The sequence below is a fragment of the Lepisma saccharinum genome, chromosome 5 (assembly GCF_977018435.1).
Source record: "Lepisma saccharinum chromosome 5, izLepSacc3.1, whole genome shotgun sequence".
Lineage (NCBI taxonomy): Eukaryota > Metazoa > Arthropoda > Insecta > Zygentoma > Lepismatidae > Lepisma > Lepisma saccharinum.
Window position 1 is genome coordinate 5,164,331 of NC_139233.1, and position 13,261 is coordinate 5,177,591.

At 36.8% G+C, this 13,261-nt stretch overlaps 1 protein-coding gene across 2 annotated transcripts in view; it reads left to right on the forward strand.

The window, feature by feature from the left end:
* The window catches only part of LOC145987626 (RING finger and SPRY domain-containing protein 1-like), a 60,486-nt gene that overhangs the window by 10,181 nt on the left and 37,044 nt on the right, over positions 1-13,261 (forward strand). For both annotated transcript variants that reach the window (XM_083122041.1, XM_083122042.1), the window contains exons 6-9: positions 1,258-1,398; positions 2,177-2,292; positions 6,149-6,292; positions 7,508-7,722. In XM_083122041.1, the coding sequence (XP_082978167.1) occupies positions 1,258-1,398; positions 2,177-2,292; positions 6,149-6,292; positions 7,508-7,722 (616 nt within the window). The remainder of the gene's footprint in view (positions 1-1,257; positions 1,399-2,176; positions 2,293-6,148; positions 6,293-7,507; positions 7,723-13,261) is intronic.

Consider the following 13,261-nt stretch of genomic DNA (forward strand, 5'->3'; position numbering starts at 1 on the left):
AGAAATCCCATATGTAAACAGGCAATGATGGCTCGTGATATGAACATCTCCAAGCGAACGATGTCCAGGCTACTAGGGGCGATCTTGGTCTTCGAGCTTACCAACGGTCAACTGGACACTTTCTGATGTCGCATCTGAAGATGCAAAGGAAGGATAAATGTGCATGCCTGCTTCAGCGGTACGCAAAGAATGGGTACAGACAGATTCTCTTCGCCGATAAGAAACTGTTCACCATCGAAGAGAGTTTCTATTGGTAAAATGATAAGGTGTATGCCTCATCATCTCGGGAAGCTAGGGACAAGGCTATGTTGGCACCACACATCTTCATTTTTGTGAGAAAAACATGAAAACTGGTGCTCGGGTGTACCAAAACACTGTGCTGGAGCTGATAGTGAAGGACGTGACCACCACCCTGGTCAGAATGCCCCAATGGACTTTACAAAAGATTCTGCTCCTGCCCACAAGGTGAAATTAACCCAGGAGTGGCTGGAGCACAATGTGCCCAACTTCATATCCACTACTGACTGGCCCTCTAGCAGCCCTGACCTTAATCCCCTGGATTACAAACTGTGGGCAGTGCTTGAGGGTATTGCCTGCAAGAAGAGTCACCCCACAGTTGACAGTTTGAATCGCTCTTTACTGGCTGCAGTGGCAACATTTCCTCTGGAGACTGTGCGTGCTGCAATAGACGAGTGGCCCACCAGACTCCGAGCCTGTGTGTGTGTGTGCTAACGGCGAACATTTTGAAATATGATTGGTGCAAACTGTTGTCAGACCATGTATGCTTCACATTCTTTATGCATATTAAATTACCTTTCACCATATTGCTGGTTTTCACTTTTTCCTTTGTAACAGTATTTATGGCCAGACTAGGTATATTATTAAGGAGGTCTGGAACTTCAAATCTCTTTTAATTCACTTTGAATGTTGATGTATAAACATGGAAGGTACAAACATATTTACAGATTGAATTAAAACTAAACCTTATTAACGATCTGGCCAGCTCACACACAGAAATTGTAGTACAATAGCAAACAATTAATTTATAGTGTATTATATAAACAAAACAAATACTGTTTTTAACAATATTTAACTGATTTTTCCTACATATTTCACAGTTCCATCTACTTTTTAAGAACTCATATATAATTCATAACAAGTCATCTTGAATGCAAATTCATGCCCCTCTTATTCTCATCTTGAGAAATAACTGTAAATTGCAAACTTATTCTACATTTTTTTTTTTTTTTTATGCAGGTGAGAATAAAATTACTATCAAGAAAAGGTTGAAGTATGAAATGAAAAATCCACTCCTCAGGTTAGATGAATGGGTGGGCTCCAATGATTATCTGAAGAGACAAGTTGGATTCTGTGCACAATGGTGTCTAGATAATTTATGTAAGTATCGTATGTAGCTTTTTATACGTTAGTACACATTAAAATTGTATTTTTATTTTTGAACTCTTTTCTAATTGAACAAAATTTAGATGAGGCATAACTTACACCACATGGCATCATTTCTCGAGAATATGATGTCCAGTTTTGTTTAGGCATGTCTTACTTTTGCAGTTATTAAGTACATGCCTAAACTGGACATCCTAGAAAACAACATTTATTTTCTAAGTGACTTAGAGACTTTACATAATTTTTGACATGTTATTTTTGTAATCTTAAATTATATATTTTAAAATCATAATAGTATTGCATTACAGTAGTTTGGGATACACTAGAAATAGTAAAAACTTTGTAGTGTTGATATTACCAAACACTACAAGAGTAAGAAAAAATAATCTCTCTCACTCTCTCTCTCTTTTTTCCTCTGATTTTCTCTCTTTATTTTTCTTTTCTCTTCTTTTCTTTTGAAATTTCAGAAATTTCAACTTGAAGTACTGGGATTGTACTTGAATTTCATCTTGGTTTAAAGAGCAGTCATCCTGTTGATGAGTCAGTCCAGCTCTGTTTTTTTCTGTGGTAATAAGGTCAAGTAATACCTTTTAAAAAGAATGAGAACTTTGCCATGTTAGAAGACACATGTTGCATTGTAGATATTAAAAAAAAATACATAAATGAAACTTTGAATTCAAAATTCATGGAATGAATCCTCGAGATATTTTAATACAGTTGTAAGTAATTCATAAATAACTAAATAAAATGCATTTTTATTTTATCTTTACAGTTCTCGTGGATGGAAGAAAGTTTTCATATGAATGTGTGGATACGTCAGGCATAAATGTTATGTTAAATACTCGAGATGTCAGTGAGTACCTGAAAATAGCTCCGAATGGGTTAGAGGTACGTGCAGTTTCTTTATACAGACATTCAGCTCAACCAAGATGAGAAGAACCGTGGCAAATTTGCAAACCATAGTGGATAGTCATTTGTTTGCTCTCCTCTCTTCAATTAACTCCTTCGTAAATATACCAACACTTGGCACTAAATAAAGGTGACAATTAGAGTACTGCATGGAACCAATCTTTCACTCATAGTCATTGAAGTCTTCCATGCTGGGGCATTTACAAGTAATTTCATTTTAATGTGACAATAATCGTAGACACATACATGTAAAATATCAATGCTGGCAGTTTCAGCCCACAATCATCTGTTGCATTTTTATATATCACTATATTGGTAAGTTATACTAAACTACATTTTAAGATGGAGATAATAAGATAATACTATGTTCACTTAAGTTTCAATTTCTCTGCATCTTTCACCTCACGATCTGCATTTGAGGTCCCACTTCCGCAGACAAATTATGGTCATGTGTATACTACTGGACATATACCGGTTTTGCCTGTTCGAGCAAAGAAGCTTTCGGTTCTGTACGCTATCTAATGTCGTCCGTGCAAAACTATTTGGTCCTCGAGCGAAATGCTCTTCCTACAGCACTCTAGTGACAATGATGTGTTGAAGAATGCCACACATTTGTCAACACAAGGGCATGGTTGCATGGTAAGCAGCTGATTCCATCACCTGTGATCCCTCCACTCTTTTGCGATTGATAATTCAATGACAGAAGCACAGGGGTTTTCTCATCTTCGTTAAGCTGTATTTCAATGAGTTAGGGATTGCTGGTTGCTCAAGTAACTTGGAAGTTATGACTAAAAAATATATAAGATACCAGAGGTTCTGTTTCCAATTATGAACATGTCAGCCTTCTTCAGGCTTTCCAAGAAGTTTAAAACACTAAGAAATCTCGCAACATTTTATGCTTTTTAGCTTGTAATCAATGTTGTGAGTCTTTTAATGCTTTAATATTATTGGAAAGACTTTGCAAGAAGGCTGAAACATTATGCATTGAATGCAGAACCAGTGGTATCTTTTATATATTTTTACGTTTTCCTTATTGTGCAACAGTAGTTATGCAAGCATTCAAGCTTCGGGAAATTTTGAAGAAAATGTTAAAGTTAGAATGTGGTGCTCCATTGCTAGAGGTTTTGGGTTTGAATCCTAGATAAAGTTAAGAGGTTTTTAATTAATATTTACCTTTTGTTGTAATTATTGTTGGAATTTTTTTAGTTATTGTATGCCACTTTTCTCTCTGTTAAGCACAGCACAACAGTGAGGATAAATTATAAATCTGACGAAATAACAGTCCAAAAAAAATCTTATGTGTGTCATTCCATGCGAAATCAACACAGATATGTGCAATTTTCAATATGACCATCAAGATTTTCATGAAGTTTAGGGAGTTGAAACCATCCATGGAACTTAGTAAAACTGTGAAAAGTTTGAGTCCGGTGCATCTTGTCATTGTCAAATTATTCAAGGTCAAAGTTCGCAGAAATTGCCCTTTCTGAGCCAGTTTAGCTATACTAAATGAGCTGTAACTCCACCCCTATTTGACCTAGGAAGCTCAAATAAAGTTTATTGTACAGGGAATTGAACAAGCTTTCCAATGATATGTAACAAGCCTATCTTTGGGTAAAAATAATATTTTGTTACATGATATTGACCTTGAAAATCTCAAAAAACTTCATCGCCCAAAAATCGTGAAAAAAGAATATTTGGCTAAACAGGCTTAGGAAGGGCAATATTTGCGAACTTTGACCTTTTGACAATTACAGGATGCACAGGACTCAAAATTTTCACTGTTACTAAGTGCACCAAATTTCATGAAAATCTGAGATTGTCAGGTTGTGGGCTGTGTTGATTTCGTATGGAATGACTCAAAAGCCTTTCCTCTGAGTTGGATTATGGTGATTGTTAAACTATTGGTCCACCCCTACAAATGAGTTTTAGCATCCTTATCACTAGGCTAGGATTTTGATGCAAATGCATCTTTTTTTTTCGTAAGGCAGAAACGTTGCATAAGTAGATAGGAACATGTTTTACACGTAAGTGAATAAATTGGGATGCCTTTGTTAGGGCATTTTTTTTGCATTTTTTGACCATTTTGAAGTAAAGGTCATTTTTTAAACTTTTGAAACAGTTTGTCATTTTTCGGCCTTTTAAAAGCCATCTTATGCATTTTTCTACATTTTGGTGAAAGAAGGGGCATTTTACATGCAAATGTAACCCTTTGAAGGAGAGAGGTTCCCGACTCTCGTCTCGTTGCCTTCAGCGCAGTTCTGAACGATGTGTTTGAAGAAACAAAGAAATTCTGTGCAGTATTGTTGGTACAAGCTGTTGTGTAACAATTCAATTCTCTTGTCCAACAACCGACAATCATTCACTTTTGAAAATTTGCATATGATTTTCATTGTATACTGCAACTCATTACTTAAAGTGTAAAAAATGACAAAAAGTGAACTTTCTTACTTGTACTACCATACGCAATGAACATGTGATAGATACTGAAACATTAATTTGTAATTTGAATTTCTCTTGGTAGTTTATAAATTTGTTCTACAAATCTTTCAGAATTTTTGGGTCATTTTTCTAAGTTTATAGGACATTTTCTTGCATGTATTAGGTCATAAATGCATTTTTTTAAAGGTCCTTTTTTGGCAATTTTAATGTCATCAAAATCCTAGCCCTTAGTCATCACAGTTGTTTTCTGCCCTACAATTGATTAGTAAGCACACAGTCACCAAACAAATCGTTACAGAAGTCTGTCATTTCCCAATGGCATAGTGGTAAAATTCTGTCACCTTGTAATAAGGGGCCTAAAGTTGGTACTTGGTGGTGGATCATAGTGGTTTGGATCCCACTTTAAACTGTAGGTCCAGTTCAGATTATCATAAAGTGGACTTGAAAGAAAATTTGCTGACACTCCGTCAGATGTCTGGTATTGTCTAAATGCCATTTTCTCTAGGCTTTGAGCAAGCACCCCTTTCCCCTACTTCGCAAAAACAAGGGTGATAAATTTACAACAGTGCTTGATATATTTTTGCTTCTTTTGGAATTTTTGCTAGGCATGTTCCTAGTTGCCGACCTCCATGTTGGTATGGTAATCACTGTGATGCCACAGGTCTGGGTTTGAATCCCAGCATGGGCATGTGTGTTCTTTGTGAGTGTCCCTTCATCAATTTCATCCTATCATCCCTGATCCTCATCTTCGCGATTAGCCAAAAGTGGCAGAAAAGCAAAGAAAAATAACATCTCCGAAATGTAAGCTGCCATGACTCGTTATACAGACAGTGAGAGTTGTTATCTCGGATCAGACATGTCTTTGTATTTTTACCTGTGCATTATAGATGAACCAGTGTATATATTTTTAAATACATTAAATATGTCCCTTATTTTCCAGAATATAAGTAACTTTTTTTTAAGAAAAATCTTCATTACTTAACATTATAATTAACGTACAATATTTCAAATATAGTGTAATGTGTAGGTCTTACTTTCAAACAGTAACTTACGTAATCTAACTAGGAAAGAATACATTTTTAATCTTCTTCACCATGCACCGCAAGGAAATTGTCTAACTTCAGAAAAGAGAAAATTTCCAGAAATGGAGGTAATCAAAGCTTGTGTATTGGCGTACAAGATGCACTCTGTTTTTCGACTTATTTTTAAAGGAAAAAAGTGCAACTTATACACGGTATATGCAAATATTACAAGGCTTGTGTAATGTGGAACCTTTTGTGTAACATTTATACTAACAATCAATCCATCGTAAGATATTAATTATGTGTGGCATATTATATGTGAAAGAAATTATCCAAAATGTGTGTCTTAAAATGTATTGTTACTTTCTTTACAGGCAAGGTGTGATGCTTATTCATTTGAAAGTGTCCGGTGTACGTTCCAAGTGGACACTGGGGTCTGGTATTATGAAACGCAAATTGTAACTCCCGGGGTGATGCAGATTGGTTGGGCAACAAAGGAGAGCACTTTTCTCAATCATGTAAGTTTAGTACATCATTGTACATTTATTCTTTAAAGAAAGATTTTTCTATTTAACGAATGTTCTGGATTGCCTTTGGCTGTCAGCATTTCAATGTTGCTTTCTTTGATCTTCCTCTGATCATGGTGGAACAAAATTCAATGGAAAAGGATTTGACAGACACACACTGTAATCTCCTCGCTGTTATTTTGATGAGCCTGAAGAGGAGGAATAGGCGAGTAGAAAAATTGATGAGTGATGAAGATTTAGAATTATCAGTAAGTAGGTAGGGTGTCTACCAACTTGGGATTTCTTGAATTCCGAGAATTATTTGAGAATTTGTTTGGTGTGTGGGGGTGAGAGTTATTTTCTTAGCTGTCACCCTGTAGCTTCATTGAATGTTTATAATGTTACTTTGAGATGTATTCTGGGGAAGATTACTTGATTTTAGAACATCAAAAATGGGGGGTTTATTGTTTATTGTTAGTGGATATCTCAGTGGCAATCAATTAAATCTAGGTGTCAATTGAAATTGTGGTCAACTTTTTAAATTTTGAAAGTGGTAATTGACATTAACCCTTGAATTAATTCACTACTTTCTGCTTGAGTAAATTGTTTTCTTCATTTGGATGCCAGTGAGGTAAGAGAGAGGGTTTTTTTTTCCAAGGAGGGAGAGTTTTCAGTTGTAATTTACTCTTGTGTTTCTCTGTCTCAGACCCGACAACCGTGGTGGAGTGGTTAGCACACCATGCTATAATGCCAGGGGTTCCAGAGTTTAATCCCAGCCTGGGCGTGGGTGTTCTTTGTGAATGACCCTTCATCAATTTCATCATATCATCACTCATCCTTATCTTCACAATTAACCAAAAGTGGCAGTAAAGCAAAGTAATATGATTTTGATTAATTTGCTGTGTCATCGCAAAGAACAAGAGAAACAAATTTGAAATATTACCAACACCACATGAGGACGTGAGATGCTTACAAAGAACACCAATGCCCAGCCAGGACTCAAACCGAGGAACTTTGGTGTAGAGGGTGTTGAGGTAGGGCCCCTAACATTTTCAATCTCTGCTATAAAGGAGATTATGTGATCAGCACCGTGCACTTAGTGCAAGTTAACAGTTAAATCAATCCACCAGCCAGTCTAACATTCCCCACTGAATACTTTTATGTTTATGTCCTGCAGACTGTTTTATTTCCTGTTTTTCAAAGTTGCTTCCTTTCTGCCCGTTTCAGGAAGGATACGGCATTGGAGATGATGAGTACTCATTGGCGTACGATGGCTGCAGGCAGTTAATTTGGCATAATGCTCACAGCGAGCCCCAAGAGCTTCCATGTTGGAAACCAGGAGATGTGTTAGGGTGTCTGCTAGATCTCAGTAAACCAGAAATAATATTTTCCCTGAATGGAGTCTCCCTCAGTCCATGTAAACATGTCTTTAAAACTGCCAGGTAAGTGGTAAACTTTACAATAGAAAATGCAAAACATTTATACGAATTAATTTTATAATTTATGTACAGGGTGTCCACAAATATCCTTCTTAATTATAAACATGTACGGTACCTTTTTAAGTGGTTACTTGGTGAAAGAGTAACTCAAACATTTTTCTTCATATCTCACAGACACCCTTCATGCCACAGAGTAGTGCGTAGTAAAAAATGTTACATATTTTTGGGCAGTGAGGGTACAAAGACAACATCTGTGATACTGTGCATCTCTGCTGCTATTAATGAGGTCATCCTGATAAACATGCAGAAGAGGGTCTGGCACGAGTGAAAATATTGTGTCAGTGTCTGCTACATGCGCTGGTGCCACCACCTTATGATTATTGGAGGATCAGACTCTTTTGTTGTCACTATAAAACTGCCAACAGCCTGGTACTGCTACGAGAGGTTGCCCTGAAGTTCGCAACTTGCAGCTAAAGCTGACAACCACCTGGAAAGGTGACCTTTCTGTTGGGTTTGAGTTCAACTGCAATAACAGGAAATGCTTTCACGACAGTGGCAGTGAGCGATCAAATAATCTAACTGGGGGTGTGCTACTTCACACCTCCAAATTTGGAAGTTGATGGATGGGCACCACGGTCAATTTTGTTTGCGTAACAATTTTCATTAACAGATATATTGAAGTGGAAATTTTAGGTGTCCGAAATGGAACATGCCCATGAAAATCAGCACTTACCAAATTATTTTAATAATATTGGCCAGAGAAAACTGAAAGATTCCATTACATCCAGTCACTGTCAACTAAATTAAACCAAAATTGATATTTGTCAACAAGCCTAGACATAATGGAACTGATGCTTGTTTGATTATGCCATATTTTAATTATTATTATTAAATTTCAAGGGTACATATTAATTAACGTATAAAGTTAAGGAAATCAGAAAACTGTTTACGAGTAAAATCATTGGGATCTTGGCAATGAACAGGGTGTCTACTGACCTGGAATTACCCTGGAATCTACTTTTGTACCTGGATAACCTGGAAAAAGCCTGGAATTTAACCAGAAACATGGATTTTTCTCAAAGTTACCATTTTCACTACATATGTCTACTTCACTTAGGAGCTTATGTTTTGTGAGTACGTGGATGGCGACCACGGGGATACCTGAGCAGGGTCTGTCACTGCCTCCACTTGAATTTTGGGGGGAATGCTGAGATTCAAGGGATTTCTTCCTTAATGTTGAGAAAGTCAGTGAGAGCGTGGTCCTGGGTACGACCTTAAACTGTCACTCTACAGCCCTTCACCTCTTTCTTGCTGTAGTGTATTTTCTCTGAAGTCCGTATTATTTCTTTTTCTGTACTGACTTCTCTTTTCTCTCTCTTGTTTTCATCTGACAACATGTAATTAGTTGTAGGCAAAGTTATACTAGAAAATGTTGTACTCAAATAATTAAGGTTTGTTCTGCAATTTATTTGCCCTACACAGTGTGTGAACATGTATGAGAACCTATGCTTTCATTTATAACTGCTGGTAATATTTTTAAATGACAAGAAAAGGAAGAAAGTTATACTAGAAAATGTTGTACTTGAAGAACTCCAATCTGAACACATTGATTTTGTTACTTACAGAATTATTGTACAAGCGCGAAGTACATTTTGTATGAGTATATTTTATGAATAAATTTGTATGAGTATGAGTAAATTTTGTAAAAATAAAGTAACTGGCCATTCCCCATCCAAGAAGAATATGCAGTAACATATAATTATATAAATTAACATATGCTTAGAATTTAAATTAATAATTTTTAGAACTTTTGTAGTAACAACAAATTGTAAAAAATATACTACTACCAAGGGATATGAATTACACGGCAGTTAAAGATGAGAACTCCGCTTGCTTTTGTTAGTTACTGCAAATTTTTCTCACCTGGCCTTCTGGTAGGGGTTATTAACAATAACAACTTTTTTTTCGTAATTGAGAAAAGAGACGCGGTAGTATATAAATATGGAGAAACTAGTACTCACTTTATCCGCGAAACTGTTTTTTCTTCTTTGTTCTATTAATTTCAGTGGCCACTGCCACCATTCTTGTTGGAACTCACTGTACTGTTGCTTGGCGTGCGTCTTTTGTTTGTAGTTCTCCGGTCGCCGCTACGTGCTCTGTTGTTAACTACGTCTATGCCCGTGTTGCCTGCTGCTATTTCCCGGTGTTAACTGTTGTAGTAGGGGAATCCACGTGTGGTGTGCCTGTCCGCTATCGATGTTCAGCTCGTGCGGGAAGTGCATTATGGCATGTGTTTCCTTGATTTTGGTGTCTACAAGTGTGTGGGCAGTGTGTTTGACTTGTACCTTTTGAATTTTATGGCTATGGTATTTGATGTGTTTGGCAAGACCAGTAGAGGTACAAGAAACAACCAGGCTGTTGGAAGTTTGTTTAAAACACAACTACTTCCAGTTTGAGGATAAATTCTACAAACAGTCCAAGGGCCTTGCGATGGGCAATCTGCTGTCAGCAACAGTACAGTGAGTTCCAACGAGGATGGTGGCAGTGGCCACTGAAATTAATAGAACAAAGAAGAAAAGACAGTTTCGCGGATACAGTGAGTACTAGTTTCTCTATATTTAACTTTTCTTTTTTAAAAAAAATATAGACCTGGAAAATAATATAAATAGACCTATACAAACCTGGAAAAAAACCTGGAATTTAAAAGCAGACATTTAGTAGACACCCTGATGACTTAAAAAGCAAATTTACCAGGCTGCAGGCTAACGGTGGTTGAGAACCACTGATTTACAGTACAGTTTTTATCTACACCTCAATATTTAATATCTAGGCATAGTTTGTAGAATGAAATGTTGTTCAGCCCAACTTATTTACAAGCAAGAACATAATAAGATTATGGTTTCCGTTTAATCACAAACTGATCTCATCCCTGGTTGATGTGATAATATTTAAAAATATGAATTCCACCATTTTGAATCCAATATGGTGGCTAAGCGATCAAGAAATGAGTCGTGTGACCAATTCTTTCTGCATACTTGAAGCAACACCTATTAAAAGTCTGTGAGGTCAAACTAAGAGTACATTTCAGTGCACACGAAACTGTACTTATCTCTATGACTATATGCACTCTTGCGAATCTTGCTCAAAACAGTTTTTTTTTTTTTTAAGATTGTTTACATCTTTTGTATGGAAAGGCACCAAAATGAAACACAAGGTTTGTAGACTAGATGTACTCTCTCCAGTGATACTAACAATCATCAAGTTAGTCTTGGAAGCTTTCCTGGCAATGAGGGATAAGAAGATTCTCTTGGACTATCCACCAAGTGAGATGTGAAAAAGATTCCAAGCTTTCGATAACTAACACCACTCAGCTTTAGAGTAAAAGTGCAATGCTAAGCATCAATCCGGTGTATATGTGTTTGGGAGGTGAATGTTTCTGAAGATGGCAGACCATTTGGGAACTGTGTCTGCTGCATCCGTGTTGCTGCTTGACTCGCTAGCCAAGATGGGTCCAGTTCAAGCCCTGTGTTGTGATTCAGATTCTGCTTTTCCCCATGAATGGCCATTGGCTCTTTGATGATGCAGTCACATTAGTTTGATGATTTTGCAATAATTTTGGTGTTGCTGAAATTTATTCTATGGCCCTCGTTCATGGAATGTTCAGCTAGTCCCGACTTTTCAGGATGATAATTTTTGATGTAACACTGGTGTTCTCTGCAGCGCTGTTCAATTGTCCTGCCCGTTTGTCCATTGTATCATTTACTGAATTTGCAGACGTGGTAAAATCCAGGCTTATTAAGGCCTAAACTGTCCTTGGGGTTGCAAAGTAAGCTCCTGATCTTCTGTGGTGGTTTGTTTGTGAATGGTTTTTTAGTGTTTAGCAAGAATGTGGCTGAATTCTGGAGAGGTTTCCGATATATGGCTGACTTCTGGTCCTTTGGTTTGTTCGGGTTTGCATCAACCAAACTACGTATGAATCTGAACTTTGCAAGTTTCCATGTGTGACTTGTATATATATCCTGTTGAAGTTTCATCAAAATTGGAGAGGATCAAGCAGGGATCCCTAGGACACTTGACATTGAATGACCCATGTGTATAATATGCTGCTAGATTAGATTCCAATTTGATGCTTCTGGACTGGACATAGTACAGTGGACTCTTTAATTCGAATTCCAAGGGGCTGTGGACTCTTTTTAATTCGAATTCCAAGGGGCTATGAAAAAAATTTGAATTATCCAGAATATAATAATAAAAAAAACACCTATGAAATAACACACTGTATTAAACATAAAACTGCATTAATACGCAAACAGTACTCCTTACCTTACAACTGCTATGTTTTATCCATATATCCATCCAGGAACAGTACACTTATTGGAATATTCGCATTATGTGATTGTTTGAACCACTTTAAAACACACGCGTCAATATCGGGGACATGCTTTCTCTTTCGTACGCACTTCAACTTTCTTATCTAATGTTAAGCACCATGTTTCGACATTGTGACTCCACTAAAACACACAGACAAATGACCCCTTCTGTCCGGCTATCTGCTCCCATCTCAACTTGTTTCTGAGAGGGTGAAGGTCACATTCCTACAAACAAAAGCTCTGTGAATTCCCGCTGCCCCCTCTTATCTGCCGTCGGCACATCTGTTAACACATTCGGGTCTGGCCTCATAATACAGCATTTTTACCTCTGGTCTGCGGTTTTTGGTTGTTTTTCAAAAAATCATAGAAAAAATATTCTTAATTTGTTTTTATTTGCCACATATTTCTTAAATCTACAAAACTTCCTCTTTTCAATGAACAAAAATTTGTTAAATTTTCTTTTCATTTTCAGACATTTTTTAATATTTTTCTCGGCAATGTTTTGTGAAGAAAAAAAAAGTACAACATTGTAACAAATGTTAATATAGAGATATTTTAAGTTCGTAATCTGGAAATTTCAATAATTAACTACATAAACTATCAATACATCTTTTGAATCTTGCATAAGAATACTTCTTATGTGCACATAACAAAAAATAATTACAAATTACAAGTAATTATCTTTTGTATGAAAAAATGGCTGCAGGACAGGACCAGATGCAAAAAAATTACCTCTTCTCACTTCATTCATAAAATACTAGAGTTTGCAACACTGTTTATATTGTCGACAATAATTATTACGAATATAACCTACCTTCCAAATCTTCAAATTCATCTGCATCATCAAAATCGTCGCTAACTTCAAACTCTGAGGCGGAATCCTCTATGCAGTCTGGATCTAAGGATGCCATTCTAAACAATGCACAGTACATCAATCCGACAACAAACAGTCGCAGGTGCTAGATAAAAATAGCACATGAGTCACCTAGTGGTCGGAATTTCAACAGAGGGGCTTGAATGAACATGCGCATGAGACAAAGTACGAGCATAGCCCGTCGTTCAATTGGCAAAGCAATTGCATACCGTAGGATGGTCTATGCCCGTCGTTCGTCCACATTGACTTTAAGTGCACTGCGGGCTACGCCCATCGTGAGACCCCAATGTGTTAACCA